This window comes from Somniosus microcephalus, chromosome 2, assembly GCF_052327205.1.
Source record: "Somniosus microcephalus isolate GS21.2 chromosome 2, FLI_Smic_1.0, whole genome shotgun sequence".
NCBI lineage: Eukaryota > Metazoa > Chordata > Chondrichthyes > Squaliformes > Somniosidae > Somniosus > Somniosus microcephalus.
Window position 1 is genome coordinate 12,313,297 of NC_140988.1, and position 26,666 is coordinate 12,339,962.

At 46.1% G+C, this 26,666-nt stretch overlaps 1 protein-coding gene across 1 annotated transcript in view; it reads right to left on the reverse strand.

Annotated features, from left to right (window-relative positions):
- The window catches only part of LOC147122548 (glutamate receptor ionotropic, delta-2-like), a 1,303,876-nt gene that overhangs the window by 385,194 nt on the left and 892,016 nt on the right, over positions 1–26,666 (reverse strand). The window contains 3 exon segments of the mRNA XM_086006579.1: positions 5,493–5,612; positions 8,716–8,877; positions 18,180–18,353. Coding sequence (XP_085862705.1) covers positions 5,493–5,612; positions 8,716–8,877; positions 18,180–18,353 — 456 coding nt within the window.

The following is a 26,666-nucleotide window of genomic DNA, read 5'->3' on the forward strand; positions in this document are numbered from 1 at the left end:
TTACCGGATGTAAAGCGCACTGGGACGTCCTGAGGTTGTGAAAGGCGCTTTAAAAATCGGGAGGGGGGTGGGTGGGGGTGAGCGGTGCCTGGCAGCAACTCGTAAATCAGATGTGAAGTCGAGAGGAGCACTCCTGCTCCTCCTGGTACCACAATCAGGTATGCAAATTAATAACAACTTACCTTTCCAGGGGCAGCCTCCAGCGGTCCCTTGAAGGATCACTGGTTAGCCTGCCAAGTGCCTGAGAATACTGGCCTCACAGTGCAGGCATGTGGGCGCACAATTGCAACTCATGGCTCCACAGGGACAGGTTTATGAAGAAACATTTTTATTTTAAGCTGAGAATCGGATTGGCCCAGAAATTCGGGTCTCCACGGGTGAGTATGCACGGGGTACTCACCCGTAAGCCCAATGGAAGTGCCGGTTTCCTGCATGCACTGCGCATGCGCGGGAAACGGGAACTTCCGTTCCCTTGAAAGAAGGGGTTCAGAGGTGGAACACATGCGCCGGAGAGGCAGCGCGTGCGCATCGAACTTACGTTTTTTTTCCAGGTTTTCCCGGGAGGGTAAGTCTCCAAGAGTTACACTTATAAAAAGCAGGCGCAAGGTCTGCTTTTAACAAGGTAAGTGGTAAATTAATTAAAATTAAAACATTTTTTCCACAGGTTTATTATTTTTAAATACTTTAACGAAAGGTAAGTTTATTTTTAGCCCCGTTAGAAAATGTAATTAATTTTTCAAAAATTTAAATTATTGTTTAAAATAGTTATTTTATATAATTTATAGTTATTTTAAAAATGTGATTTAAAAAAAAAATTATTTGAGGTTTTAGTGATGTTTTGGGGCTTATAGGCCTAGAAATTCAGTTGCTTGCGCCACCAGTTTGCGCCCAAAGAGGCCACTCAGAGGCTTTAGCGCCACTGGCCACAACCACCGCGATATTTAGCGGGGCACTAATGGCGGTGTTAGCCTGTAGCGCTGCGCCGCCACTGATGACGTCATCGGTGTGCGCAGCACCCTGCTACCGCCCCGAACGCCATATTAGGTCGCGCCCGCCTCTTCCGCGCCGGCCGCAAATAGCGACCGGTACACAGGGGCCAACCTGTGGCGGTAGTGGCGCTAGTTAAGGTGGAGGTGCGGCCGGCCGCTTTTTCGGCGGCCGCCTGCCCGCACCTCCGTCCCCGGCCTCCTACAACCCCCCCCCCCCGCGGCATTGCCGGCTGTTTCCCGAGAGCCCGGCACTTCTCCTTGGTGCCGGGCTCATTTGCCGGCACTCGCGAGCGTGGATTGCGCTGTTGCAGGCACCTCCCCCTTAACAGTGGGAGGAAGGCCTGCAGTACCGCAGCCTGCCGTGCCGCAGCGGGTGGCGCTGCGGCAGTTTGCGCGCCGATATTCAGTTTCAGCGCCCCAAGCGGGGCGCGGGAAGCCTCGTTTAGCGGCCCGCTTCCATTTGGGGCGCAGAAACTGAATATCCCGATGGCGCAAGTGGCTCCACGCGCAGCGGTAATTCCAGCACCCAGGCGAGCTTGGCGCCCCAAACTGAATTTTTAGCCCATAGTATTTATGGTTTTGACAGGTCTTCCTGTCAATTTTATGAATGGGCATTCCCTGCTACCATTGGCTCTCCATGGCCCACGTGATCCCAGGGGACGCATCGAACTAACTGCGCCCCTGGGATACGCAAGCACTGCGCGCCGGCAGATGGAGCAGACCCAGGATCGGAATACCACGTGGGCCCACAGCTCAACGGCCGGCGCGCAAGGTAAGTGCAGGTCAGAGGCTTACACCCGCGGGAAGCCCCCGACCCAAATTTCTGGGCTAATGTCTTGTTAGCCCCTAATTTACACATTTAAGGGGCGTAATGCCTGTTTTAGGCATTCGCTCGGGATGCTTAAACCAACCCCCTACACAAATTTACCAGTGGGACAGACACCTGCACAGATTGGGCACAGACTGCTAAATTGAGATTGTTTTGACGTGTAGTCACTGTTGTAATGTAGGAAACATGGCAGATAATTTGCGTACATCAAGGTCCCACAATAAGCAATGAGTTAATGACCAGATAGCGATGTTGGTTGAAGGATAAATATTGGCCAGGATACCGAGGAGAACTCCCCTGCTCTTCTTCGAAATAGTGGCCGTGGGATCTTTTACGTCCAACTAAGAGAGCAGACGGTGCCTCGGTTTAACGTCTCATCTGAAAGACCACAAATGCCCACAAAATGGGCACAGTGCAGACCAAACTCTACTCATACCAGCCCAAGTTTTGTATTGCTGCTGAAAATTCCTGCAGTTGACGTCATTACTTGAATACTCATTCGTATCAAATTCCTTTCGTTGATATTTCATTACAGACGTAGGGCGTGAAATTAAACTTTTGGTGGAATTGGCGGTGAATCGAACGCCCGTTATACATCCCTCCCGATATTCCTTTTCGCCGACATCAGTCAGGCAGCCAATCCGCTACAACCCGTTTGGCAAACCCCGCCCACTCCCCCCCCACCCCCACCAAATGGCCAACACGTTGATTTCACCCCCATTAACCCCGTTGAAATCAGCGTGTTGGCGCCTCTGTCAAAATAACATTAAATAGCGATTGCGTGATGACGTATTGTGGTTTTTTAAAACACTCAGTTCTGGATGTCTCCCGTCCGGCTAGCACTTGCCAGACCTTGCGTATTTCCTGCTCTATCTCTGGCCGTAAGGCTGCTATATCCGCGTCAGTGATGCCCACGTAACCAATCCCCACTTAGTATAGCTAAAATTTACAGGAAAGCATTAAAGTTACAGAAGTTGTCAAGGAGCCCACGGGCCTTTGCCTGTCTCAGTTGTATATTACTCATTAATTCCCATCACTCTTCAACCTAACAAAAGCTTTGCTCTCTTCCATAGAAAGAGAAATCTCAGGCTCCCAATTGCACCACCTGAAACCGATTTAAGTATGTTAATGATGCGCCCCGCCTCCACGTGGAGGGACATACCGACGCCTCGCTATCTGGCGCCATAAAAAAGGCGGTGGCGCATGTGTGGCTGGTTGGGATCGTGTTTGCCGTATTTAATCCTTTAACCCCCTCCCCCTCCCCCGACCCACTTCCTGCCCGTCATGGGGGTTAATATCGAGGGCATTATTTCAGTGAGCAATTGGTCAATCTATGGAACAGACACTCCAGGGAGACAGGAAGCAGTCAGCATTGATTCACTCAAATGCAAATTACATAGATTTCTTTCAGAAAATAACATTTCGGGATACAGTCTATGAGTAAAGTAAGTTATGACATGTGGTAAGTGTAGCATGCCTGGGAGGAACAGGTGACATTGAGCCTGTTCTTCTCCAAGCTCTCCACCACTGGGGGTTTTCCTCGTGTCATGTCTGTGTCTGCTGTAGACTAATTGATAGAGGATTGATTGCCATGGTTAGTCAACAACTCCATTATCATTGTATCCTGCGACTACCAGGATGGTAGAAGAAGAACGAGATGGATCTTGGCTTTTTTTTGGCCAGTAATTCCTATGTTGGATGCAAATGTGATTCGCCCTCACTCATCTGGCATTTGTGCCTGGAATTTCCATGGGGGGGGGGGTCTCTAGCAGAAGATTGGCGGAACCCAATTTGGCAGAGAAATGACTCCAAATGACGGCTTCCTCAGGATTTCCACCCTGAGTTATGGTGGGAGATCTGGAGATCCCCAAGGAAATTCTCCCTCCTGCACTCAAAAAGGCAAAGGAAAATTCAGCCCAAATAGCTTGACTTCTTCAACTCTGAGCAACCATTGACCCTGCAACTTGAACATAGGAGGTGTAACAGGTTTAGGACATTTGTATGCAGTACCACGCAATTCTGCTGAGTGCCATCTCTTTGGTTCCTCACAGGTCAGAGATACTGAAGATTCGATTTAGATCTGGGGAGCAACCCATCATTTAAACTCTGTTGTCACAATCTTCGCCAACACATACTAAACTGGAAGGTTCGAAATGAAGTCAGTTGTAATGGGTAATAAGGTTAATAAGCACAGAATAGGCTGCACCTGGTAGGATTGCACTATCATTTTGTAACACTTCAAGATTGCTGAAAAGTGAAGTAATTGCTTAAAGTAGCATAATATAATAGTTTGGAAAATGCTTCCAAACGGTTTTTGAAAAAAGACTTGTATTTATATAACGCCTTTCATGACTTCAGGACATCCCAAAGTGCTTTACAGCCAATGAAGTATTTTAGAAGTGTGGTAACTGTTGTAATATCGGAAAACGTGGCAGCTAATTTGCGCACAGCAAGCTCCCACAAACAGCCCTGTGATAATGACCAGATATTATGGCCCGGAATTTGCGGTGGGTAATGACTGGTGAACTCTTAGCGTTCGCCAGTCATTGCCCCTCTGAAACTGACCACAACTTCAGGATTTAGCGCATGCCCATCTAAACGCGGAAATCCTTAAACAACTTTTTACAAACTTTACAAATCGCAAGATCGCTGTGGGCAGCTTTCTTTGAGGACAGCGGCGAGCGCCTTTGCTTCGCCGCTGACCATAAATTACAGGCCAATCTGGTTTAATTATGACCTTTGGCGCTTTGACTTTGTTGAGGCTGATGGGACCAAATGTCTCCTGTCTACATATTAATTGTACGGAGCACATAGGAAAAGCATTTGGGAAGACTCAACCCAGTTGCCAATTCGTATGCCCCCCAACCCCCGTACCAAACTGCTGGTAATTTGGTTCTAAATTGACAATCTAGCTCAGGGAAGCAATGAAAATGTTAAGTGTGCAGTGGAAGTGGACAAATTTATACTGCTGTTGCAATCTTCAGAGGTTGTGCCAGAGTAAAAAGTATTTTGCTCTGCATCTGACTGAGCTATACCAAACCTGGGAATGCTTGATGCTGAGACTGCAGGCCTGATATGGGAAACTAGTTCATCACCCCTGTGCTCGCTGACCTACATTGGCTCCAGATCCGGCAACACCTCGATTTAATAATTCTCATCCTTGTGTTCAAGTCTCGCCCCTCCCTATCTCTGAAACCTCCTCCAGCTCCATAATCCTTCAAGATCTCTGCACTCTTCCAATTCTGGCCTCTTGCACATCCCCGATCTCCATCACTCCATCATTGCTGGCCGTGCCTTCAGCTGCCTGGGCCCTAAGCTCTTGAATTCCCTCCCTAAACCTCTCTCTTCTCATTTAAAGTCACTCATAAAAACCTGCCTCTTTAACCAAGCTTTTGCTCACCTGTCTTAATATCTCCTTATGTGGCTCGGTGTCAAATTTTGCCTGATAATCGGTCCTGTGATGGGCCTTGGGACATTTTACTACATTAAAGTAAAGACGCTATATAAATGCAAGTTGCTGTTGTTGTTATTACCAGCACCAATATCCCTCAACAAAGTTTGGACAAAAATAAAAATGAAAAAAGAAATCACACACGCTAGGATTTTTTTGACATCGAGATCAAAAATTAAACAATATTCAAAGGTGAAGCATTCACTAACAGCAGGTCACTTACTTTTCGGATCCCTCTCCCCAAGTCCTCTCCGTAGTTCGTACCCAGAATTTCAAATTGCACGTTGGGATTGCCACCATGTTCTTTAAATTGCAGAAACCCCGTCATCCCAATTACTCCACCCTGGGGGAAAAACAACATTTTCAAACAAGTCATGTGTCCAAGAGTTGCCTGAGCCGATGATACATTAATGGCCCAGAAATTCGGGTCGGAGGCTTCCCGCGGGTACAAGCCCCCGACCTGCACTTACCTAGCGCGCCGGCCGTTGAGCTGTGGGCCCGCGTGGGATTCCGATCCTAGGCCTCCTCCAACTGCCAGCGCGCAGTGCTCGCGTATCCCAGGGGCGCAGTTAGTTCGATGCATCCCCTGGGATCACGTGGGCCATGGAGAGCCAATGGGAGCAGGGAATCTGTATTCATAGATTTGACAGGAAGAGCTGTCAAATCTATGAATACAATTCAGCCCCAAAACATCACTAAAACTTCAAATACATTTTTAAAAAACCACATTTTTAAAATAACTATAAATTACATAAAATAACTATTTTAAACAATAATTTAAATTTTTGAAAAAATTAATTACAGTTTCTAACGGGGCTAAAAATAAACTTACCTTTCTTTAAAGTATTTAAAAATAATAAACCTGTAGAAAAAATGTTTTAATTTAACTTAATTCACCACTTACCTTGTTAAAAGCAGGCCTTGCGACAGCTTTTTACAAGCGTAGCTCCTGGAGACTTACCCTCCCGGAGAAATCTGGAAAAAAACGGAAGTTCCAGGCGTACGCGCTGCCTCTCCGGCGCACACGTTCGACCTGTGAACCCCTTCCTTTAAGGGAAGGGAAGTTCCGGTTTCCCGCGCATGCACGAAACCAGCACGTTCGTTGGGCCTACATGTGAGTACCCGGCACGTACTCACCCGTGGGGACCCTAATTTCTGGCCCATCATTTCATCAAATCTATACATTACAGAACTGAATTTTTTTTTATTTGTTCATGGGATGTGGGCATCTCTGGCATTTATTGCCCATCCCTAATTGCCCTTGAGAAGGTGGTGATGAGCCGCCATTGCAGAGGGCAGTTAAGAGTCAACCACATTGCAGTGGGTGTGGAGTAACATATCGGCCAGACCGGGTAAGGATGGCAGATTTCCTTCCCGAAAGGACATGAGTGAACCAGATCGGTTTTTACAATAATCCGGTAGTTTCATGGTCACCATTACTGATACTAGCTTTTTATTCCAGATTTATTTAATTAACTGAATTTAAATTCCCCAGCTGCCGTGGTGGGATTTGAACTCACGTCTCTGGATTACTAGCCCAGTGACATAACCACTATGCTACCATACTGAAAACACAAAGGAGGAGTTCCCGCTCAGCTGCACTGGTTTTTTTTTCAGCGCAATTCGCCCGAAATCGGCCAAACCAGCGCGAGAGATTGCGAAACTTTAAACGCAAATTACGTCCAGCACAAATTGAGTTTCCGCGATCTTTTGCGCTGGTTTAAAAAACGTCGTGCTGGAAGCCGGCCCCACCCACAAAACTGGCCACGCCCCCAGATTGGATTAATTCCCATGGCGAGTTTCCGCTAATTGCGCCCGTTTGTGGGCCCTCAGGGAGGCTCTAAAAATGTAGCTTTTTTTTAGACGCAGGGACACTAATAGGAACCATTTAAAAGCTTTTAAGTTCAGATTTATTAATGAAGCTCCACCATTCTTAGATACATCAAGGGATATTTTTAAGGCAAAATTTAGAAAAAAAATGACGTTCTAAAACGTGTGCATGCGTGTGTGATGTTCATTATATCGGTGCAATATAAGTAATCTTTTATTTACAGCAGGTGAAGGCTGCCATTAATGAAATGTTCTGATATTTATTTTGTCCAAATTTGGAGATGACTTTTGTCCACAATTATATCGACATGTCGCAACAAAACTGACATAATGGGCCGGATTTTCCGACTCTCACGGGTGTGTACAAGGTGCGTACGAACCCATAGGGGCCTCGCAAGTGCCGGTTTCAGGCGCGCAAAGCGCATGCGCTAAAACCTGGCACTTCCGGTCTGTCAAGAATCCACTTGACAGATCCTGAGCCTGCCCGGGAGAAGGGTCTCCGCGGGGGGAGAGTTCCGCTTTCTGCACAACCTCCACCCACTGAAAACCTTTAAAAATATTACACCTGGTAAAAGCCTGCGTAAGGTCTGCTTTTACCAGCATAAGAGTTTTAAAAAATAAAAAAAATTAAAAAAATTCACTCATTTATAATTTTTAAATACTTTTAAAAAAGGTAAGTTTATTTTTAGCCCCATAAAAAATTTTAATTATGTTTTTTAATTACATTTTTGTTTAAAATATTTAATTTAATGTAATTTTAACTAATTTTAAATACATGATTTAAAAAAAAATGTATTTAATGCTTAACTGTTTTTTAAGTGATCCCCATTCATACTTTTGACTGATCCGTGCGGAGAGACCTGTCAAAAGTGTGAAGGGGGATTCTCTTCTTTGATTGGTTCCCCATGGCCCACGTGATCCCAGGGACGCTTGCGAACCGCCTGCACCCCCGGGATACCTGGGCCTCTGCCCGCGCGGACCAGGAGAGGCCCAGGATCGGAAGCCTCGGGACCTACGGAGCCAGCAGGTAAGTGCGCAGGAAGCCTCCGATCGGAAATTCAGGGCCAATATTATGTTACTTTACCTTCGCTTAGGCTGTAAACAGACCTGTGTTCTACTTCATAGATTCATACAGCACAGAAGGAGGCCATTCGGCCCGTCGTGCCTGTGCCGGCTCTTTGAAAGAGCTCTCCAATTAGTCCCACTCCCCTGTCCTCTCCCTATAGCCCTGCAAATTTTTCCCCTTCAAGTATTTATCCAATTCCCTTTTGAAAGTTACTATTGAATCTGCTTCCACCGCCCTTTCAGGCAGCGCGTTCCAGATCACAACAACTCGCTGCGGAAAAATATTTCTCCTCATCTCCCCCTCTGGTGCTTTCACCAATGACCTTAAATCTGTATCCTCTGGTTACTGACCCTCCTGCCAGTGGAAACAATTGCTCCCTATTTACTCTATCAAAAACCCGCATGCTTATGATAAAATATATTACGGGGCACAAAATAAATGAGATGTGCCTTCATGGGGGATTCTTTGTTGTCGATGTTTTGTTAATCTATTGCACAGAACATCACAAAAGCGCAAATACACGACTGGTTTGTGCAGCAGCTGACAATACCTTCTTGATGGTCTCCAACATTGAGCGTCCACCTTGCCAAGGCTTTGAGCTCTTCCTGATGCACGTCAAGCTGGCCATACTGTGCCATTTCCGATCCTCCAGCTTCTTGTGAAAGGCATGTGCCAGAAGCGCCACCGTGTCATAGATGTAGAGATTGGTGATCTGTGCAGGTTCCAAGCCTCGGTGTTAAATGTTTTCTTGCGATTCAAGGCAACCTCTCATGATACAGTCAAACAATTAAAAGACAAGTCAAGATAATGATCTCGGGCAATTATTGCGCATCAACGGCAACAGCGTTCTGAGGTAATTTGTGCAGTGAGCAAAATCAATAATACTGTGGGGCCCACATTGTATAGAAAAAGGAATTGAATAGAAAGCAGCAGATACTAAGCTATACAGAGCAAGACACCCAGGAAGCTGCATACACTCATAACACATGGGTAACACAACTGCAAATGAGTTATAAAGGTCACACCCATGTATATCCATCTGAGCCCAGCTGATGGTCCACCTGGTTCAATGTTCTATTTCAAGCCAAATAACAAGAATGGGTTTGACGGGAGAAGGCAGGGGGCTGGAATTCAACCCCTCTTAAAATTGTGGGCGAGATATAAGGTCACTGATCATTTCCAACAGTGTCACTGTGCTAGACATACCAGAGAGCCCACCCCTATCTTTTTCCCAAACTCTAGACTATTAAGACTGCTGAGGAACTAGGTTTCCAAGACATTGGGATCTGGCTTTTGAATGGGACACAAGCATTCATTAATTTAATTAAGATATCTTATCTACTTAATTCCTGTTCACGCACCAATATAAAGCTGCTTCTCCCATTATTGATAAAGACTGTAGGGGCACAGATGCTGAATGAGTTGATCACTTCATCTAGCTCATTTAAATTGTTATTATCCGTAAAATGCCAACTTGAAGCAGGAGGTAGCGGATTGCTTGTCCATTTTATGATTCGACATTAGATTTCTTTCAGAGAATAAATATTTTGGGATGCAGCATATGAGTAATTTGGGACATGACATGTGGCAAGTGTAGAATGCTTGGGAAGAGCAGGTGACTTTGGACCTATGGTTTCCAAAGCTCTCCACCACTGGGGGTTTTCCTCGTGTCATGTCTGGGTGTGTTGGAGACTCATTGATGGAGATTGATCGCTGTGATTAGTCAATAACTCCATTATCGTTGTATTATGTGACTACCAGGATGGTAGATGGCGAACTAGATGGACCTTGGTCTCAGCAATTCCTATGTTCCTCTGACCCATTATTATTTTAAATTCAGAGTGGAAGAGGATTGCAGGTGAGCTACACAAGGTTCTGTTTGGAGAATATAAAAAAAGTTTAAACTAAAAAGGCAAGAAATCATGGGTGGATTATCTTGCAACATCATACTCTGCAGTGGAAGGTGTGTGCTGGGGTTATCTTTCATTAAAATAGTTAGACACCTTGGCAGTCATAATGAGGTGCACAGCCGTGCTTTAGTAAAATTGGTACCAACAGCACCAACAAGTTGCATTTATATAGCACCCTTAACGTAGTAAAGCGTCCCAAGGCGTTTTGCAGGAGTGTCAATCAGACAAAAATTGAGGCGGAGCCAAAGAAGGAGACATTAGGGCAGGTGGCCAAATACTTGGTCAAAGAGGTCGGTTTTAAGCAGCGTCTTAAAAGGAGGAGAGAGAGGTGGAGCATCGAGGGGGTTTGGGGAGGGATTGCCAGAGTTTGGAGCCTAGACGGCTGAAGGCACGGCTGCCAATGGCGGGTGAAAGAAGTTGGCGGGGGGGGGACGGAATACCCAAGAGGCCAGAATTGGAGGAGCGCAGAGACCTCGGAGGGCTGTAAGGCTGGAGGAGGCAACGGAGATAGGGGAGGGCCGAGGCCTTGGGGGGGGATTTGAGCACGAGGATGAGATTTTTAGAATCAAGGCATTGGTGGACCGGGAGCCAATGTAGGTCAGCGAGTAGAGGGGTGATGGGTGAACGGGACTCGGTGCGAGTTAGGACACGGGTCAGCGAGCAGAGGGGCGATGGGTGAACGGGACTCGGTGCGAGTTAGGACACGGGTCAGCGAGCAGAGGGGCGATGGGTGAACGGGACTCGGTGCGAGTTAGGACACGGGTCAGCGAGCAGAGGGGCGATGGGTGAACGGGACTCGGTGCGAGTTAGGACACGGGTCAGCGAGCAGAGGGGCGATGGGTGAACGGGACTCGGTGCGAGTTAGGACACGGGTCAGCGAGCAGAGGGGCGATGGGTGAACGGGACTCGGTGCGAGTTAGGACACAGGTCAGCGAGCAGAGGGGCGATGGGTGAACGGGACTCGGTGCGAGTTAGGACACGGGTCAGCGAGCAGAGGGGCGATGGGTGAACGGGACTCGGTGCGAGTTAGAACACGGGCAGCAGAGGTTTGGATGAGCTCAGGTTCATGGAAGATGGGAGGCCGGCCAGGAGAACGCTGGAATAGTTGAGTCTGGAGATTAAAAAAGCATGAATGAGGCACGAAGTCCACAATACAAGCAGCATCGCAATGAGTTATAACAAAATAGGGTACATTTTTGGCTTCTCCGCCTGAGGATTAATCTGCCGGGGAGAATTGCCTGCCTATTGTGGGACACGTGCAGTTTTCATTCCACTGATATCAAAAATTTACCGCAAAGCCTCTCAAAAGATGCTCAACGTTGATGAAAATTGAGATTTATATAAATTTTTGCATTTTAAAATTCAAATTCACTGCTCAGTGTCTGCAGTGCAAAAAGGCACCAGTACACCCTGATGAGAAGGAACGGTGGAAATCTCTGATTCCATTATAACAATCTAACCTTTCCTCCATGTAACATTAGCAGGTGGATGTCTTACCAAGTGAGTGCTGTCAGTTTGAATTTCCACAGGAGACTCACTAGCTACCTCCAATCTTCCGGGCACAAGATTAATTGGAATTACTGCTGCTGATAAAGCATCTAGATCAGTGGAATCTAATTAACTACCCGACTACTTAATATTCCTTTTTGGAAAAAAAACGGCATAGGTTATAATCTCTGCACTGATAGAAATAATTGATATCACAGGTTCTAATTAGAATCACGTTATTTACTATAGTTTTAAAAGATCTGTAGTAAATAACGTGATTCTAATTAATTTTCATATCTGTGACCTTTTAATAGCATTCATGTTAAGTTGCCAGCCAATCTACAGCGGCTCTATATTTTCAAAATGATAGCATATTTCATACTCAATGTTTGGAGATCATTTCCAGAGCAGCCACTTGGCTGTTTGTCAACTACGGGGAGTAATCACAATACTTTGTGTCACCGTTCCGCGTACAACTGTGCTCGTAAAATAAACTGAATATCAAAACAGGTGCCGGTTTTTAAAACTGGGGGTTGATAAGATAAAGAAAGTCTGAAACTGAGGGAATCAATATGAAGGAAGGCCAAGGGCTTGTCTTGATAAAACACAACAGGGGAAAAATTCGGTTGCTTTGCGCCTCCCATTAGCGCCCGAAGAGGGTGCTAACAGGGCGCTAAGCAACTAGCGCTTGGGCGCCGCCAACGCCTCCCATGAAATTCAGCGGGAGGTTAGTGGTGGCGGTAATCGTTAGCCCCCCAGCCGCGATCTTGGGTAGCGCCCCCTGACTTACTGCCGGATGCTATGTCCGACGGGGTCAGGGGGACCTACCTGCGGCCGGGGCGGCGCTAATTAAAGGTGAGGTGCCAAGAGGCCATTTTTGTTGCTGGCTGCCTCCGTTGCCGTCCCTGCTCCTGAGCACTCCGCCCGTGAGCCCGGCACTTCTCTTTTTCCGCGATATTCCCTTGCAGCACCCCAAGAGGGAGGCAGGGTGCTTCCAGTAGCGCCCCGCTTCTTTCTTGGGGCGCTACCGATGAATTTCGGCTGCGGGGGCGCTAATTTGGCGAAGTTAGCAGCCCCCTTGGGGCGCGACTCCATTTTTCCCCCAACTTGTGTCAAAAGAAAAAAAAAACAGGGACAGAAAGTGAGCCTCGTGTTGTGAAGGAATAAACCATATAACCTATTCAGAAAAATACACTATCTTATGAAAGTATTCTGGCCTAATTAAAACATGACAAACTGGGTTTGGAAATTTAGAAACCGAACGATGAAATAGCTATGAAAGAATTCTGGCTATTGAGATAAGACAGTTGTTGACCCTGAATAAATAACCTTATTGAAACAGAAGGTGCATGGCTCCGACAAGCTGACCTTTTGGGAACAAAACAATGGTCCATACTGGATTAAGGTGTTTTAATTTAAACTTCGTAAAGATGACACATAAGATAAGGAACATCTGCCCTCGTAAAGATGACATAAAATAAGGAACACCTGCCTTTCACACCGTTTTTATATGGTCAACTCAGAACACCTGGAGATGAGACAAGATTCTGGAATATTACAAGCTGATGTAGCAGTAAGAATTGCAGAGGTCGGCAGAAAGATGAACAGGGATAATTAACTTGCATCAGCAGAAACTTTAAAGGAAATACCACTGAAAAAGGGTATAAATATTGAAGTCTCAAATGGGCTATCAGACTCGCTTTAATAAGTCTTCTGTATCAATAACTCACAAATTCAATCTCTGTACACTCTTTGGTGAAGAATTACAGAATTCTAAAGGAGTTCTCCAAACCCTCATAATATCCGGGATGTTACAGTCTAGCTAAACTTATTAAAAGCGCTACCTGGAGGATGGTAACATTCTCGGGTTGTTCCTTTCCTTTAGGGAGAGATAGCCCGGACCTTTAGACCCAATTAAGCATCTTTAGGATTCGGCTACCTCAAACTTTAGTTGAAAGTGAACGTCTGAGAAATAGACCTGATCAGGGATAGCCCCAAAGTGGCTCAGACTAGTAAAAACCCCTTCTGTGTCACAAGATGGCTGCTACCTATTGGATCCCAGGAAAATAGCAAACCTTCCGTCAGGATGACAGATTCCCATATTTTATAATAACAAAATACCAAGAAAATATATTATGTTTAGGAATATCAATACACTAACAACAACCTGCATTTATATAGCACCGTTAATGTAGTAAAACATCCCAAGGTGCTTTACAGGAGTGTCATAAAACAAAATTTGACACTGAGCCACATAAGGAGATATTAGGACAAGTGACCAAAACCTTGGTCAAAGAGGTAGGTTTTAAGGAACGTCTTAAAGGAGGAGAGAGAAGTAGTGAGGCGGACAGGTTTACAGAGGGAATTCCAGATCTTAGGGCCTTGGCAGCTGAAGGCACGGCCATCAATGGTGGAGCGATTAAAATCGGGGATGCTCAAGGGGTCAGAAGCTGTCAAACACTGACATTCTCTGTTGTTTGGTGAGTTCTTGTACTCAAGGAGGCGATTTTCCCAGCCCTGGGGAGGCGGGTTTGGAGGCGGGACTGCCGGGAAAATGGCAGAATCTGGGGGCAGGTACCCAGCCCGCCCCCAACCCGCCTCTGTGCCATCTTCCCAGGAGGTGGGTACCCGACCCGCGCCGGGTCCCGTCTCCTCGAGGCGGGAAGGGAATTAGTGCCAATTAACTGCCTGTTAACAGGTGGTTAACAGGCAGTTTTTTGGCTAATCCCTATTTTGAGCCCTGAAGTGTGGGCTTCCCGACGGCTCCGAACCTCGCCAGGGTCAGCGAGGCGGGCCGTCGGTCTGTGGGGGTCGAAGGGGCCGAGATGTCCGGTGTTTAGGTGAGTGATGAGTGCAAGTGTGCAGAGGTAAATGTGTGAGGTGTGTATAAAGTGTTTTAATAAGTTTCACTTACCTTTACTTCTTCCTGCAGGCTTCCTCCCTTCAGGTCTCGGGAGTCCCTCAGCTCACCGGCACAGAAAGCAGAATGGCCGCTGAACTGTCAAAAGCTGCAGCCTTCTGCTTTCTGGTCAGGAAGGCTTTCTAATTGAGTCTTGAGTAAAGACTCAACTTAGAAGACAGATTGTCAGTGTTTGACAGCTTCACAGATGAAACGGCACTCGCTGACGTCACCAGTAACCGACTTTCCCTTAATTGGCCTGCTAAGCCTGCTGGGCAGGCTTAACAAGGTCAATCAAGGGAAAATAGCGTGGGTTGGCCACAAGTTGATGGAGGCGGAACTACAACCCAACAAGTGGGAGTCCTGCCTCCAAACTCGCCTCCCCAGGGCTGGCAAAATCACCCCCATAGAATGGTTACAGCACAGAAGGAGGCCATTCGGCCTGTCGAGACCGTGCCGGCTCTCTGCACTTCAGCTAGTCCCACTCCCCCTGCCCTTTCCCCGTAGCCCTGCAAATGTTTTTCCTTCAGGTACTTATCCAACTCCATTTTGAAAGCCACGATTGAGTCTGCCTCCACCACCCTTTCAGGCAGTGCATTCCAGATCCTAACCACTCGCTGCGTAAATAAGTTTTTCCTCATGTCGCCTCTGGTTCTTCTGTCAACCACCTTAAATCTGTGTCCTCTGGTTCTCGACAGTTTCTCGCTATCTACTCTGTCCAGACCCCTCATTATTTTGAACACCTCTATCAAATCTCCTCTCAACCATCTCTGCTCCAAGGAGAACAGCCCCAGCTTCTCCAGTCCATCCACGTAACTGAAGTCCCTCATCCCCAGAACCATTCTCGTAAATCTTTTCTGCACCCTCTCTGAGACCTTCACATCTTTTCTAAAGTGCGGTGCCCAGAATTGGACACAATACTCCAGTTGAGGCTGAACTCGTGTTTTATACAGGTTCATCATAACTTCCTTGCTTTTGTACTCTGTGCCTCTGTTTATGAAGCCCAGGATCCCGTATGCTTTTTTAACCGCTTTCTCAACCTGCCCTGCCACCTTCAATGATTTGTGCAGATTAACCCCCAGGTCTCTCTGTTCATGCAGCCCCTTTAGGACTGTACCCTTCAGTTTATATTGCCTCTCCTCGTTCGTCCTACCAAAATTTATAATTTCGCACTTTTCTGCGTTAAATTTCATCTGCCACGTGTCCACCCATTCCACCAGCCTGTCTCTATCCTCTTGAAGTCTATCACGATCCTTCTCACTGTTCACTATACTTCCAAGTTATGTGTCATCTGCAAATTTTGAAATTGTGCTCTGTACACCCAAGTCCAAGTCATTAATATATATCAAGAAAAGCAGTGGTTCCAGTACCGACCCCTGGGGAACACCACTGTATACCTTCCTCCAGTCCGAAAACAACCGTTCACCACTACTCTCTGTTTCCTGTCACTTAGCCAATTCCATATCCATGCTGCCACTGTCCCTTTTATTCCATGGGCTTCAACTTTGCTGGCAAGCCTATTATGTGGCACTTTATCAAATGCCTTTTGGAAATCCATGTACACCATGTCAACCGCATTGCCCTCATCAACCCTCTCTGTTACCTCATCAAAGAACTCAATCAAGTTGGTTAAACCCGATTTGCCTTTAACAAATCCGTGCTGCCATTCCTTAATTAATCCACACTAGTACAAGTGACTGTTAATTTTGTCCCGGATTATTGTTTTTAAAAGCTCCCCCACCACCGAGGTTAAACTGACTGACCTGTAGTTGCTGGGTTTATCCTTACACCCTTTTTTGAACAAGGGTGTAACATTTGCAATCCCCCAGTTCTCTGGCACCACCCCCCCGTATCTAAGGAGGATTGGAACATTATGGCCAGTCCCTCCGCAATTTCCACCCTTGCCTCCCTCAGCAAGACCTAGGATGCATCCCATCCAGTCCTGGTGACTTATCTACTTTAAGTACAGCCAACCTTTCTAGTACCTCCTCTTTATTAATGTTTATCCCATCCAGAATCTCAAATACCTCCTCCTTCACTGTGACTTTGGCAGCATCTTCTTCCTTGGTGAAGACAGATGCAAAGTATTCATTTAGTATCTCAGCCATGCCCACTGCCTCCATGCATAGGTCTCCTTTTCGGTCCCTAATCGACCCCACCCCTGCTCTTACCACCCTTTTACTATTTATATGCCTATAGAAGACTTTTGGGTTCCCTTTTCTGTTGGCTGCCAGTCTATTCTCATACTCTCTCTTTGCCCCTCTTATTTCCTTTTTCACTGCGCCTCTGAACTTTCTATATTCAGCAGCTTTCTTCTGCTTCACTATTCATACGAGGCTACACTTGCCCATGCTAGAGGTGTATCTGACTGCTTATCAGCATGCATTCTCCTCCAGGCTTACAACCCTCCGAGATCTCGGCGCTCCTCCAATTCTGGCCTCTTGTGCATTCCCGATTTTTATCACTCCACCATTGGCAACCGCGCCTCCAGCTGCCTAGTCCCCAAGCTCTGGAATTCCCTCCCTAAACCTCTCCGCCTCTCTACCTCTCTCTCTCCTTTAAGACACTCCTTAAAACCTACCTCTTTGACCAAGCTTTTGGTCACCTGTCCTAATATCTCCTTATGTGGCTCGGTGTCAAATTTTGTTTGATAATCGCTCCTGTGCAGCGCCTTGGGACGTTTTACTATGTTAAAGGTGCTATATAAATGCAAGTTGTTGTTAAAGTTCAAGTAACATCTTTTTAGCAACTGATAGAAAGTTTACGGTGATTTTGGAAGGGGAGGGACTTGTTTCTTCATGAAATGTTTAAACTCTTACTTTGGGTGATGTCCAGTAAATCCGCATAAATTTAATACATTTGATCTGAGAGTTCATTCATTCATTTTAAATTACAAGCGCCATCTCGGTGTGTGCTGGGTGTATAGTCCACCGTCCCATGTGATTGGCATTTGACAATTTAATCACACATTATAGTTCAATAAAACCATTACAATTCATCCAAGTTAAAGGGCAATAGGACCGATCTTACAATACTGTGCTTCGGTCGGGAAATCCCGCTCACCAGGAGCGCCTTTCTGGAAACCGCAGGCGCACTCCCCACCATTTTCTGTCCATTTAAAATAATGGATGGAAAATGGTGTTACGGGCACCGTGATTTCCTGATACTCGCTTCTGGAGGGTGAGGCTCCCCACCGGAATTGCGATTTCATTACATCAGCCCTCCTTTACATTTGTGTCATTAAATATTTAAATATCAGGGAATCTGGGACAGAAGATAAACACCTATCACATACATATATATGGTTCTTGTAGCCTGTGCAGGTGTCTGTGCGCGCCTGCATTTGTGTATGTGTGTGCATGTGCATGTTTGTGTGTGTACACGTGTGTGAATGTGATGTGTACATGTGTGCACTTGTGTGAGTTTGTGCATGTGTTTGTGTATACGTATGTGGTTGAGTGTGTATGTTTGCGTTTACATGTGTGTTTGTGTATGTGTTTGTGTGCACATGTATGCTTGTGTACATACATGCACATTTGTGTGTGTGTTTATGTTTGTGTGGGCGTGTAACACAGGCCCACACAAGAGATCTTTCAGGGAATACATAGCACAGTAACATTGAGAACATCACTCAAAGTAAAGGAACAGAATACATTCCTAGCATCAACAAGTTTAATCATATAATTTATTATGACAGACGAGTTGAAAGAGTCCTACCTCCAAGTTATGCTTGTAAGGGTCCTTGGGATCACACAATGATGGAGAGATTCTGTGCTTACCACGAAAACAACTATGAGTGGTGTTTAAAGTCAAGGGAAAGGTCTGCCGAATTATTGTCAACCTTCCAACTGAACGCCTGACCAACTCCTCGACATCGTCATCACTTAGTTCCTGGGAAATGGCAGAAATATATATTTTTTTAAAGTGTAGATCATAAGAACATAAGAAATAGGAGCAGGAGTCGGCCATTTGGCCCTTCGAGCCTGCTCCGCCATTCAATAAGATCATGGCTGATCTTCTACCTCATCTCCACTTTCCTGCACTATCCCCATATCCCGTGATTCCCTTAATATTCAAAAATCTCTGTGATCTCTGTCTTGACTATACTCAATGACTGAGCCTCCACAGCCCTCTGGAGTAGAGAATTCCAAAGATTCACCACCCTCTGAGTGAAGAAATTTCTCCTCATCTCAGTCCAAAATGGCCGACCCCTTATTCTGAGACTGTGACCCTGGTTCTAGACTCCCCAGCCAGGGGAAACATCCTCCCTGCATCTACCCTGTCAAGTCCTGTAAAAATGTTGTATGTTTCAATGAGATCACCTCTCATTCTTCTAAACTCTAGAGAATATAGGCCTAGTCTACTCAATCTCTCCTCATAGGACAATCCCTCCATCCCAGGAACCAGTCTGGTGAACCTTTGTTGCACTCCCTCTATGGCAAGTATATCCTTCCTTAGGTAAGGAGACCAAAACTGTACACAATACTCCAGGTGTGGTCTCACCAGGGCCCTATATAATTGCAGTAAGACGTCTTTACTCTTATACACAAATCCTCTTGTAATAAAGGCCAACATACCATTTGCTTTCCTAATTACTTGCTGTACCTGCATGTTAACTTTCAGTGATTCATGTACAAGGACACCCAGGTCCCTCTGAACACCAACATTTCCCAATCTCTCACCATTTAAAAAATACTCTGCTCTTCTATTTTTCCTTCCAAAGTGGATAACTTCATGCATTGTATTCTTCAACTTCCTTTGCTTTCTAAAGATTGCATTCCCCAATTCTCCCCGCCCCCCCCCCCCCCCCCCCCGGCTCTAATGCCTCCCTGTCTCTCACCATTACTGCAATAAACCGACAGTTTGGGAGTTGGTTAATGGAACTGTAGACTGTTGGGCAGCTTCAACACATTTGGTAGCTAAAGCAACCGTAGATTATAATGTCGGAAGGGTTCCGCCTCGTGCTGCAGCAGCTCATTCCTTCTGTTCGACAATCGCACGCGCGGTTTGCAAGCTGGCGGCTGAGTGAAGTTTTTGGATTGACAAAGAGCTGCAGCCCACACGCTGGGGAGCAGAGTTTCCATTTCGCTGGATCCACACTGCACTTAAGCTCGGACTACTTGACGCTATCACTGGCTGCTGAACAGAAAGCGTTTCACTCTCCAGCACAACCATCATTCGTTAAGAAGTGAGTTTTTAAAAAAAAACATGCATCGCAGAATTGTCATTACATTTCACTTCTCTAGCACAACTCAATTTCAGTTATTCCAACAAAAGCAAAAAGCGAGAGAACAACAAAGAATGAAACACAGACAGCTGATGCTTTTAAAAAAAAAAAAGAACTGTCATCTTCTCATCAAGCTGGGATGTCTGTGCCTGTTGAAAATTAAATCTAACAACCTCCAAACTGTAAAATGGTGCGTTGCCATTGTTTCCAGCTAATTTAAAGTCAGTTGAACATTTGATTATGTGGCTTTCAAGCAATTGCTTCTTCAGTCTCCTCTCCCCCAGCACTACCTTGGAGCTCGACTTGTGGTATAATGGCTGCCTCCCCAATTTAAGCTGACTTTGAAAGGGGTTGTTAATATTTTTCATCTTTCCTATAAATGGATAATATAATAACTTGATTGTGAGGCAGTAAAAGTGGTGCAGGACAATTTTGAAAAATAGATTCCGTTTAGGGAGGAATAGAACAGTGTAATGGGTTATCCGTCTACCTCAGCATCTCTGGGGCGGGTGGGTTCCAACCCAGTCCGAACTGACAGGAACAAAACAAGGGCACACATTGTTGAAGCATGGGATTGGGCACGATATTAATGGAAAATGTCCCAATCTCCAAACATTAATATCCTTCGTGGTTTTGCAAATTGCAAAAGTGATGAAACTTATAAATAACCACAACTTGGGGGTGAAGTGGATCTCAGACGGTAGAGCAAGATGGTGAATCGGCTGCCCACCTTACACCCAACTCAACCGAGTTCAATGGGGTAGGGCGTACAACGAGCCACTGATTCGCTATTGCCTGTTTTCGCTACTGTCCAAGACCATTTTCACTCCACCCCTTGTAATTATATCATGCTCATCGGCACTTGTATAGGGGACTGGCCAACCTTTTCCATTAATTTCCTTTTGTGCTATCTTAATGATGTTGCCAACTCGTTTATGTTAAATGAGTTAGTTAGTGGCTGCACTAAAAGGAGCAGAGGAAGGAATTTAGCATTAGAAGGTGCACTAAAAACTGTACACAGAGCGAAAGAAATCTAGAGCACCATGTCCAATCTGTGACCCATGACCTTTGGAAGTCCGGCCTACAAAGCTCAGGCATCTGGGTTCTATTCTATTACTATGGAGGAAAGAGCAGGGGGGAGTGGGACTAATTGGACAGCTCTTTCAAAGAGCCGGCACAGCCAGGAGGGGCTGAATGGCCTCCTTCTGTGCTGCATGATATCTACGATATCCGTCTTCACGTTGCTTGCTTTGACGTTTGAGTTTTGTGGGCTTGGAGGTTTGCAAAGGACCATTCTCGGCTCTGGTGGATAAATCTTATATCAGAACATCAAATGCTGTTAGTAGTGGCAGATTGAAGTGAGGGTACATTCACGGGAACATGCCTTAAAATCAATGGCCTGCGAGACTCTATCGCATACACGTTATCGGCCTACAAAAGAGCTTAAACACTCTTGCTTGGGAGGCTTATAGATTGAAATTATGCCGTGTGATATTAAGAATTGATACATGTGCATAAAATACCTCTCTGCAATTTTAAAGAGGGCATTCACATTTAAAATAACCCATTCATTAGTAATGCCCCCTCACACAGAATGATTTCAACTCACTTCTATTGTGTGTTGAATGAGCCAGTGCTTTATCTTCTTCTTAGGCAGTCCCTCGGAACCGAGGATGACTTGCTTCCACATTAAAAATGAGTTCTCAGGTGACTGATGAGTCCAATGCGGGACCTACAGTCTGTGTCACAGGTGGGGCAGACGGTGGTTGAAGGGGCGGGTGGGTGGGGTGCTTGGGTTGACGTGCGCTCCTTGCGCTGCCTGCGCTTGGCTTCCGCTTGCTCCCGGCGAAGAGACTCAAGGTGTTCAGCGCCTTCCCGGATGCTTCTCCTCCACTTTGTGCAGTCTTGGGCCAGGGATTCCCAGGTGTCGGTGGGGATGTTACACTTTTTCAAGGAGGCATTGAGGGTGTCCTTGGAAGCGTTTCCTCTGCCCACCTGGGGCTCTCTTGCCGTGCCGGAGCTCCGAGTAGAGCGCTTGTTTTGGGAGTCTCGTATCGGGCATGCGGACAATGTGACCCATCCATCGGAGCTGATCGAGCGTGGTCAAAACTTCGATGCTGGGGATGTTGGCTTGAGCAAGAACACTGACGTTGGTGCGCCTATCCTGCCAATGGATTTGCAGGATCTTGCGGAGGCAGCGTTGGTGGTACCTCTCCAGTGCTTTGAGATGCCTGCTGTACATGGTCCTTTATAAAGTGCTTTATAGAGTGCAGTTCTTAAACAAGAGATTGACAGCGTTGGACTGATGCAAGCGATGTTACATTAATTAATTTCGCTTATTCATACAGTCCCATACTCTCACAAACAGCACGGGAAAAACTGAAACAGTCTTGTGCTTTTCTCCCACCAGGGCAGTGAAGGAATTGTGCCTTGCTTGGAGGCATTATGCAAAAAAAGACAAGATCCTCCCTCTCAACAATTAACACATTTGAGGTCTAATTAGTTCTTACAGAGAGGTGTTTTCTCCCCGTTTCACTACAATCGCTAAAACAGAAGATTAATAGATTTTGTTTCTCTTTTCTTCCTCCCTCATGTACTCTGGAGAAGCCCTGGTGAGGCCACATCTGGAGTACTGTGTACAGTTCTGGGCACCGCACCACAGAAAGGATTATATTGGCCTTGGAAGGAGTGCAGCGCAGAATGTCACCGGGGCTCGAAGGGTTAGGTTATGAGGAGAGATTACATAAACTAGGCTTTTATTCGCTGGAATATAGAAGGTTAAGGGGTGATTTGATTGAGGTTTTTAGGATTTTGCAAGGAATTGATAGGGTAGAGAGAAACTTTTATCCCCTGGTGGCGGAGTCTAGGACAAGAGGATATAACCTTAAAATCAGAGCCAGGCCATTCAGGAGAGAAGTTAGGAAACACTTCTTCATGCAAAGGGTGGTAGCAGTGTGGAACTCTCTCCCACATAAAGCAGTAGATGCTAGTTCAATTAATAATTTAAACTCTGAGATCACTAAATTTTTTCTAGCCAAGGGTATTAAGGGTATTTGTAGTCAAGGTGGGTGGATGGAGTTGGTCACAGATCAGCCATGATCTCATTGAATGGCGGAACAGGTTTGAGGGGCTGAATGGCCGACTCCTGCTCCTATGTTCCTATGCTCAGGCCTCTCGAGCCAGTGTCTTTGGAGAAGAGAAACACTTCACCTGGGGGTCGCCCACCCTCCAGGATTGGCCCTGGAGTCTCCAGGAATTGAAGATTAATCTCCAGGACGCTGCAGCGAGCAAAAACCCCCCGGGAGAAAGATCCTAGGGGGGCATTAAAAAAAATGGTGTTTTTTTTTTCATTTCTTTATCACATTTGTTTATCGGTTCTAAAAATATTGGAGTTGGTGAAAAAAGGCTGTTTGACTGAATCATTCAATCGGGTAATGAAGAGTCTGTTCGCTTGGTGTGGGACGGCGGTGAGGATGGAGGTGCTGGGCGACCGATGGCGGGAGCGCAGGGGCGGGAGGTCATGTGATGAAACCGCCAGGAATACGTCCAACCAGAGTTGGCGACCCTAACTTCGCCTCATGCTCAATTTTTAGTTTCCTTTCCTTCACTGATAGTTTTTTTTCACCCAGAACAGCCAATGAGGGATTATCGTTGCCATAAATCTCATCATCGAGAAACTACCTATGAAATAACACTGGACGGCCAGCTGGTGGCGCCGTCCAAGGAGTATAAATACTCGGGCGTTGGCCCCAGCTTGCCATGGACATTTTGTAAAGACAAGGAACTAGTGATCAAACCAAGTGCGTAGTGAGTTTTATTACGTCAATCGTGATGAGGAATTGTGGGAGAATTGTGTTACATAATGCTTACAAATTAAAAATGCAAATAAAAACCTATCAACAAGGGATGGTATTGGAACCCCATTGTGACGCTGAGGATAGCGAATTTATTATTTGAGTACTTCAGGTCGATAGGAACTATGGCCACCAATTTCCTTGGGGGTGCTCCCACGCCGTCTCCATAGCTTTGCCGGGAGTGTGGCGGTAACCTCGAGGAAATATTTCTAAAATGGAGGGGGAGGGAGGCACCAAGCTCTGATTAACTTACTGAGGTAAATTCAGAGAGGAGTATGCTTCCGGCATTGAGCCTTGCTCTATAGGAGCGTAGATGTGCGGAGTTCCGCATCCCCGATTGGCTGCGCTGTGAATTTGGGTCATTAAATTGAACTAGTGCCTCAGTGTGTTTACCCTTGTCAGTCAACAGTGGCTTTCTTATCTTATCACTGTAGGTAGTGCTGCAGCATCTGTTGGGTGAGCGGGTCTTTGAATGGAGTTACGACACAGATCAGCCCAGATCTCATTGAATGGCGGAACAGGCTCGAGGGGCTGAATGGCCTCCTCCTGTTCCTATGAATTCATAGCTCAGGCATAAAAACCCATCGCCGAAGTTTTAAGAAAGGTTTGCATGTCGCTTGGGCACAAAGGATCATCCGTGTACAGTTCTGGGAACTGCATCTTAGAAAGGGTAGCGGAAGGAGGGCAGCGCAGATTCACCAGATTGTTACCAAGTATCCAAGGGTTAAATTATGAGAGATTACATAAAGTAGGTTTGTATTCCTTGGAATATAGAAGGTTAAGGGGTAATTTGATTGAGGGTTTTAGGGTTTTGAAAGGAATTGATAGGGTAGCCAAGGGCAGCAGGCCAGGGTTCAATAATGGAGGTGAAAAAATAGACACATATTCTAGACTTCTGTGTGTTAACCTACGGAGATCAAGAAATATTTGCACCAAGCCTTCCCTTAGAGGTTTGAGTGCATAGGGAAGAGTTAAGGTTGCAAACCCTCCAGAATAGTCCTGGAGTCTACAGGAATGAAAGATTAATCTCCTGCGAGCAACCTTGGGGGAAAAATCATTCGGGCATTAAAAAAAAGTGTGTTTTCCTATAATTTTCTTTGAACACTTTATTTAATATTTATAAAAATATTGGAGATGGGGGGTGGTGGAGGGTGAAAGGCTGCTTGACCAGGCAGGGCGGGGCGGTTGGAGATGGGAGGTCATGTGATTAAACCTCCAGGAATATGTCCAACCCAGAGTTGGCGACCCAGGTAGAGTCCATGGGCGGGTAGGTTGTACGTGGTGTGCAGAAGGAGCGAGAACAACGACCAAGGCAGTTTCTTTCACTTTCTTGATCTCCGTAGATTAACACACAGAAGTCTAGAATATGCATCTATTTTTTCACCTCCATTATTGAACCCTGGCCTGCTGCCCTTCACATAGGAACATACAACATCGGAACAGGAAGAGGCCATTCAGCCCCTCGAGCCTGTTCCGCCATTCAATGAGCTCTGGGCTGATCTGTGACCTGACTCCATCCACTCACTTTGGCTCCATATCCCTTAATACCCTTGGCTACCCTATCAATTCCTTTCAAAACCCTAAAAACCTCAATCAAATTACCCCTTAACCTTCTATATTCCAAGGAATACAAACCTAGTTTATGTAGTGACAAACAGAAAGTTGCTGGGACAGCCATAAATGTTTGATCATCGTCTGGAAGTGTAATTGAGTAGGTCTTTGTGAATGTCTATAGCCTGTTAAATATACATTCAGCAGTGATACACTTTAAGTCCCCGTCAGCCCACTGCACATATTCTATACTCCTGAAAAGAAGTAATTTGGCAGGAATTATTTGTTCCTTGCGGAAATTATTATTATTTTTTTTAGTTATGTCCCCCTTTTTGCAGGAGTGCCAGAAATTCCCATCGGGCAAATGACCGGCCTCTACCGATACCACGTTACCACCGGCTCTTGGGAAAATGTACACGAGCTGCCCCTGGGCTGACCCATCTGAAGACTTTCTCTCACTCACCCGGGGAGGCATCGAGCATGGCACAGTCTAGTTTGGTAAACGGCAGGGGGATGGGGGGGGTGGGTGGTTGGATGTAGGGGGTAACCTGTGACATGAATCTTGTCATTCATGTGAAAATGACTTATGTAATACATAGAAACATAGAAACATAGAAGATAGGAGCAGGAGTAGGCCATTCGGCCCTTCGAGCCTGCTCCGCCATTCAACGAGATCATGGCTGATCATCCAAACCCTAGCACCCGGTCCCTACACCGACAGCCATCCCACCCAAGCCCTATCCCCGTTACCCCACGTATTTAATCCCCCCTAACACTAAGGGCCAATTTTTTTTCATGGTCAATCAACCTAACCCGCACATCTTTGGATTGTGGGAGGAAACCGGAGCACCCGGAGGAAACCCACGCAAACACGGGGAGAATGTGCAAACTCCACACAGACAGTCACCCGAGGCTGGATTTGCACCCGGGTCCCTGGCGCTGTGAGGCAACAGTGCTAACCACTATGCCACCGTGCTGCCCTAATAATACTGGGCCGCCTGCTGGTGGCGCTGTCCAGGGAGAGTATAAATACTCGGGCATGGGCCCAGCTTGCTCAGGACATTCTTTAACAGGAACTAGTGAAGGACACAACTAGATCTCCATGTTGAAAAACTGTTGATTAAAGCCCTGTTTAATACTCCGACCAAGTGCCTAGTAGTTTTCTTACCTCAACCTGTATCCTGCCACTCTGCACAGATGGCAAGCTGCTAACACACTGCATCATTGTGCAGTCAAACTGTTCTAAATCCGATGAAAACATTCTGAGTACCGAAAGAGCAAAATGTTGCGCTGGCTCTTAAGGGTTTATGGCAGTGAAAGCTGGTCAAGGAGGAGGAAGCTAGCAATGGCGGTGCGGCACATTTGGTTCCCGAGCTCTGTTTCGAACGGCACCAAGCCACAGACGTTAAAAAAAGAGCTCTTCAATCTTACTGGATTCACCTCAAAGATGACATTTTTAATAATCAGGGACTGAAATAAGTTCGTAGTCAGGCACACAGTGCGGTAGGTACGCTTACTCCTTAAAGTTCATGCATGTTCCAGTTTTTAAACAGTCAAGAGCTGATGAGAAAA